We start from the raw sequence: 6,000 nt of genomic DNA on the forward strand, positions 1-6,000 counted from the left end.
ACATGTTCTTTTATACTTCTAAAATCAGATCTATTTAGGAATGCACTTGACCCTTTTTCTGCCCCTTTAAATGGTCTAACGCTACTGAGTAAGACGAGGGAGCATTGGAAATTGATTCCAGCTCCTTGAATACAAAATCTTGCCTGACTCCAGAATTTATAAAACTTAGATTTCTGGCCGCCTTTTTCCCCCTAAATGCTTTTTCTTTTGAACACCACTTTGTAAGAAACTAATTTATTCACTTTCTAAAGTGGCCTTATGTTTGTCTAGCAGGGAAATCAGCAAAAGGGTTCTCAAAGAAGCTAGCAATGAAATTGAAAAGTGTCTACTGTCACCACTGGTGATAAATCAAACTGATGTTAAAGATGCAAATAGTCATTCCAGTACTCTCTTCGTTACTAGAATTGTTTAAGTTAATTAAGCCAGCAAAGTACTTCATTATCTACTATACTGCATGCTAATGGTAGATTTAAAGTTTCACTGTCTTATGGTTCAGATTTTTTTCCACGTTTTAAATCTCCATATCCATTGTGTCCTAAGTCCATATACTCAATGGTAACTAATATTGTTAATTGGGAACATATATTTATTGTAGCACAGGTTTCTAGTTTGTCAGGTTTGCAAGCCCAAGAAATCTTGGGAAATGTTTGAAACTACACATTCAGAGTACCTTTTGTCCATCTTGAGAAGGTGATTAAAACAATGTATAATTCATTTTTTATTAGACTGTCAGGAATTTAATTACGTTCAACTTAGCACTGTAGAATTTTTAAATGTGTTCTATTAACTAAAAAAAAGCTGTTATAAATTACTGATATGATTGGTTTCTTTCATTTGCAGCACTTAAATATTAGGACCCTGACGGATGATATGGTAAGGTTATGCTCAACATTTCTTTTGTTGTGAATCTTAACCATGTCATGTGGATGGCGTGCTCTGCTAACACCTTTGAAACTGCTTAAAAACCTGCATGTTTTGGAAATGTGCTGTTTTTTTTATAGTGCTAAAATAGAGGCAGAACTGGTAAAAAAAAAAAAAATACATGACTTTTTTTTGCTTTTAAATAGTAAAAGGAACTAGTTGATATGTTAATTTAAAAATTGTTTAATTACAAATTGTTAGTCAACTTTGAATCATTCAAATCAGCTCTCATTCTTTGGGGATGAATTGCACACTTCAGAAAGGTAAAAAAGTAGCTAAAGACATTCAGCTTTTTTGAAATATGTAGTTGCTAATTAAAGTAAACCAGACTAAAATCTCATGCATGTATTTAAAAAAAAAAAAAAACAAAAAACAGAACCAACCATTCCTTCCTATTCTGTCTGTTGATAATAGGATTGCTTATAGGTAATTAACACTTTATAGTACCATTACAGATTCTTGTATATTCAAATACATATTTTTGTAAAATAGATTTTTGAGTGTAACTTTTGGCTAATGATAAAGGATAAGGTGGACATGTGAAGCTGAATGAGATGTAGGTCTTGACATGCAGGATTGAAGAAATTCAATTAGAATGTTCTGTTTTCTTCCTCTGGATAATAGAAAAGAAGGTTGATGTAAGCTTTTCTGGATAACGTTCTTCATATAACAGTATTTAGGAAGTTGTAGCGATATGGAGTGCTTACACAGAGGACAGGTCATTTCTCACCCTGCAAGGTAGATGTTGTCCTCATGTTAGCGCTCAGTTGCTCCGAGGGTCAGCTAGGTTCAGTAAGCAGTTTGCCCAAGTATGCGCAGCTGACCAGTGGTGCAGCTGTGGCTTCAGTCTTGTTCCACAAAGTTCCGAACCCATATGCTTACTGTGCTGACTTAGCCTTCAAATGGCTGCTTAGGACTGCAATAAAACCCTCTGCTTTTTTTTTTTGTTTGAACATCCATGAGAATATACAATGGTAGATCTGTAATAGTCTTATTAAAATATAGTTCATATAGCATATAGTTCATCCATGTAAAGTGTACAACTGAATGGTTTTTAGGGTATTCAGAGCTATACAGCCATCACCACAATGTTTTAGAACATTTCCATCACCCGAAGAGAAACCTCCTACTTATAAGCAGTCACTCCCCACTCACCCCCAACTCCGGCAGCCCTCAGCAATGGCCAAGCTACTTGGTCTACAGATTGCCACTTGTGGACATTTCCTATGAATGGAGTCATGATAAAGAATTCAGTCACAAAAGACCACTTTGCATAATGTTTTCAAGGTTTATCCGTGTTGTACCTTGATCACTACTTTGTTCCTTTCTGTTGCTGAATGCTATTCTAGGACATGTGAGGTTCATATTTTATGGGCACTATACATTTTTTTCCTTTTTTCATTGAGCTGCCGTTCTTACCCTCGTTATGATTGACCTTGCACATTGTCAACCCACAGCCTCTACCCTAAGTTCTAGAAATAGTCCTGATTCTTTTCTAGAGTGGCTTTAGCAGGTCATTCTGGGAAGCCATCTTCCTCTGATCTTAGATTAATAAATGGGCTCCTCCTCAGTGAAGACTATATAGTCTTCTCTCTCCATTCCTGTTCTCCCCTCATCCTTGTAATCGGGCTTGGGAAGGTCAGAACTTTTGGGAAGTTACCATAGTGCCTTGTGTGGTACTTTTATCAAAGCAGTGTATCACTCTATGACCTTCTCACCAGTTTAAACATCAAGGAAGAGACAATGTGTTAATTACTTCCAGGTATGTTTGGTACATGGTAAGCATTTTCACTAGTTTTTTTTTTTTTTTTAAGATTTTATTTGACAGAGACACAGTGAGAGAGGGAACACAAGCAGGGGGAATGGGAGAGGGAGAAGCAGGCTTCCCGCCAAGCAGGGAGCCTGATGTGGGGCTCGATCCCAGGACCCTGGGACCATGACCTGAGCCGAAGGCAGACGCTTAACAACTGAGCCACCCAGGTGCCCCAAGCATTTTCACTAGTTTTTCATTGAAGGAATAAAAGAATGAATCCCTGTTTTTGATTATTTGCCTAGTATTGTGGTTTCCTTGGCCCGGGGGATGGCTTGGTCCTGTTTAGGCTTTCCAGAGATGGACTCCTGTCTTTGCCTAGGGTAAAGAAGCTTTAACAACAAAACAAAAAACAAATGACAAGAGCTTGCTGTCGGACTTTCTGACCACCTGCCTGGATCACTGATGGTTGCCTTGCCTCTATCTTCGATGTACACGTGACTCTTCGAGATTCCTCCTTGGCCTTTTTCCCCTTGACCAGCTGACTGAACTGCTGTCTCCCCAGCTCTCGCTGTTCGCTTCTGCTCTTGTGCTTTAGCCTGGCTCTTGAGCAGGTCAGCGCTTAAGTCCAGAGAAGGATCAAGCAGGCATCTAGTTCAGGCGGCTGGATACATAGTTGTGGAGCTTAGAGAAGAAGCCTGGCTATCTTGAAGACACACTGAAAAGCAAACCTTACTCATTGATGCAGTGTCGAAAGAGCATTGGATTAGGAATCAGAAAACTCTTGTTGAAAGACAGCTTCACCTCTCAGCTCTTTGACCTTGGCAAATCAATTAATTTGATCACTTGTAGAGCGGGACTAATACCTCCTCTACTTGCCTCATAAAGTTATGAGTTTCACTTAGGCTGAAGTATGTTGAACTGCTGTATTCCTTTCCCTTTTTTGACCCCTTTTAAAAATATTTCCCAACGTATAGACAGTAGGGTGATGTGATGCATTTGCAGTTGAGCCTTATATGCTCACAGACCAGTGCAGAACTTGGAGGGAGGGAGGGAGGAAGGAAAGGGTAGCTGGTTATCTTGGGGCCTCTGTTAACTGTTTCTGGTGAGTTAGAGCTCAGGGGAGCATTTGCCATGGATGCTTTGATGTGTGCTGGCAATGTGTTTTCTAATTAAAGGTGGCAACCCCACAACATATATGTTGCATGTGTATTTTTGATTTAGAACTTTTTTTTTTTTTTAAAGATTTTATCTATTTGACAGGGAGAGAGCACAAGCAGGGGGAGCAGCAGGCAGAGGTGGGATCATGACTTGAGCCGAAGGCAGATGCTTAACCGACTGAGCCAGGCGCCCCAATTTAGAACTTTTTAATGTGAGAATAGCATGTTTTGGGTAGAACTTGAGAGAAGGTGCATAAAATGGTGTCAGCTGTGGTCACATCTTTGAATAAGTATTTTAGAAACATTAAGTTTTGAAACATTCTGGGAAGCATTAATGTTAACCCATTTCTTTAAGTCGCTTTGTTGAAGGCCTACAAAAAAACTTCACATTTCAAGGTGATTTCTTGAGTTAAAATTTCATCGACACTGTCCGGTTGCAGGAAGGAAGTATTGCTGTAGTGTTGAGATCCCTGGGCAGAGTTCATATACTTGAAACCGTGTTCGGTCTACAAATACCTGAGCAGTCACGATGTATGAAGTGCAATCCAAGGTGAAAAAATCATTTAGTTTACAACCATCCATTGTCTTTGCCTGGGTTAAAAAGAGTGCTGTCCTTGTAGAGACAAAAAGATTGAGACCGGGGCAGTGAAGGGAGCCGGGATTGGAAAGGTAAACAGGAAGAAATTGAACGTGGATGACACAATGCTGAATCCTCCATCATTGTGTCCAGAGTGTTCTTGCGTTTTGACTAGAAGTCGTTTTGACTTGCTTACTGTCCCTCCCAACCATTTGTCTCAAGTGTGGGGCTCCTACTGACTGTCTCTTCTTTTATCCCTCCTGCAGCCAGTATTACTGTCGTAATCTCTGGTGTGGCTTGCAGCAATGATTTTCAAATTTTCTTGGCTGAGACCTACAGTAAGAAGTACCCTTCATTTTTGTAGCCCAGTACACGTACACGTATAAATTCTCCCGCAGTTGAAACAGTTTTGTGTATGATTATTTCACGTTTCTGAACATAGTGAACTCTGATCTTTTCCACGCTTTTCCCTTCCATTAAAAAAAGTTGTGGGTGCAGATCGAATCCACTACATTGATTTCTTGTCCCACACGTGGCTCACAAGTAGAACTTGAAAACAGACCTTGGCCCAGACGGCAACCAGAGGACGTCCTCTGGTCTCTCCGAGTGTCTGCTCTTCACTTTATGACGTGTAGCTGAAAGGGGAAATCTGGGTTCGGGTGCTGGTTCTGCCGCTTACTAGCAGTGTGACTGCGCAGGACTCCTTTCGCTCTGGAGACTTGGTATCCCTCGTGATGGAGGTTTTTAAGGGAGAAATACTGCCGAAATGCTTGGAGAACTATGCATTTACCGTACTCGTGGTATAGGTAGGAACATGCGTTGTTTTGTTTTTGAGGAAACATTTACTTACAACATGTGCCAATTTTATGGGTATAATCTGATGAATTTTGACAAATGTATACAATCATGCATACATGAGGATTATGCTGTAAAAGCTTTCCATCACCCCCAAAAGATTTCCTCTGTGCCCTTTGCAGTCAATATCCCCCACCCCCGGCCGTCCCCATCTTGGCTCTTGGGAATCATGAATCTGCTTTCTGAACTATACAGTTCAGTTTCTAGGATTTCCTATAAACGGAATCCCTTAGTGTGTTGCCTTTGTGTCTAGCTTCTTTTCCTTAGCATAATGCTTTTGAGACCCCTCTAATGCTTTGTGTGTATCAGAAATTTGTTCTTTTTATTACTGAGTAGTATTCAATTGGTAATACTAGTTTATACACTAGTTTGGGTTTCCAGTTTTTGGGGCTGATAAAGCTGCAAACATTTGAGTACAGTTCTTGTGGACATGTTTTCATTTTGGAAGGGGAATCAAGTGGTAACTATGACTAATTTTATAAGAAACTGACAAACTGTTTCTCCTAAAGACTAATGATGGTGAGTATCTTTTATTGTGCTTATTTGCCATTCCTCTCCTGTAATGTCTATCACAAGATATAGGGCCATTCAAATTATTCTTGAGTGGGCCTTGGGCTTTCAAGGAATTTTTTCATATACATATTTTTGAATTAGTTTGTGATATTTCCTTATCCTTTTAAATGTAGGATCTGTAATGATTTCTCCCTTTCTCATCCTGATAAATAACTTGTCTCCCC

The 6,000-nt window shown here is 39.7% G+C and overlaps 1 protein-coding gene across 4 annotated transcripts in view; it reads left to right on the plus strand.

The window, feature by feature from the left end:
* The window catches only part of DIAPH3 (diaphanous related formin 3), a 488,952-nt gene that overhangs the window by 26,085 nt on the left and 456,867 nt on the right, over positions 1 to 6,000 (plus strand). For 3 of the 4 annotated variants that reach the window (XM_073894471.1, XM_073894473.1, XM_073894474.1), the window contains exon 2: positions 841 to 873. The exons of the other annotated variant lie outside the window; for it this stretch is intronic. In XM_073894471.1, coding sequence (XP_073750572.1) covers positions 841 to 873 — 33 coding nt within the window. The remainder of the gene's footprint in view (positions 1 to 840; positions 874 to 6,000) is intronic. 4 annotated transcript variants of the gene reach the window in all.

This window comes from Callorhinus ursinus, unplaced genomic scaffold (assembly GCF_003265705.2).
Source record: "Callorhinus ursinus isolate GAN/ISIS: 27379988/994484 unplaced genomic scaffold, GSC_fseal_2.0 scaffold7, whole genome shotgun sequence".
Classification (NCBI taxonomy): domain Eukaryota; kingdom Metazoa; phylum Chordata; class Mammalia; order Carnivora; family Otariidae; genus Callorhinus; species Callorhinus ursinus.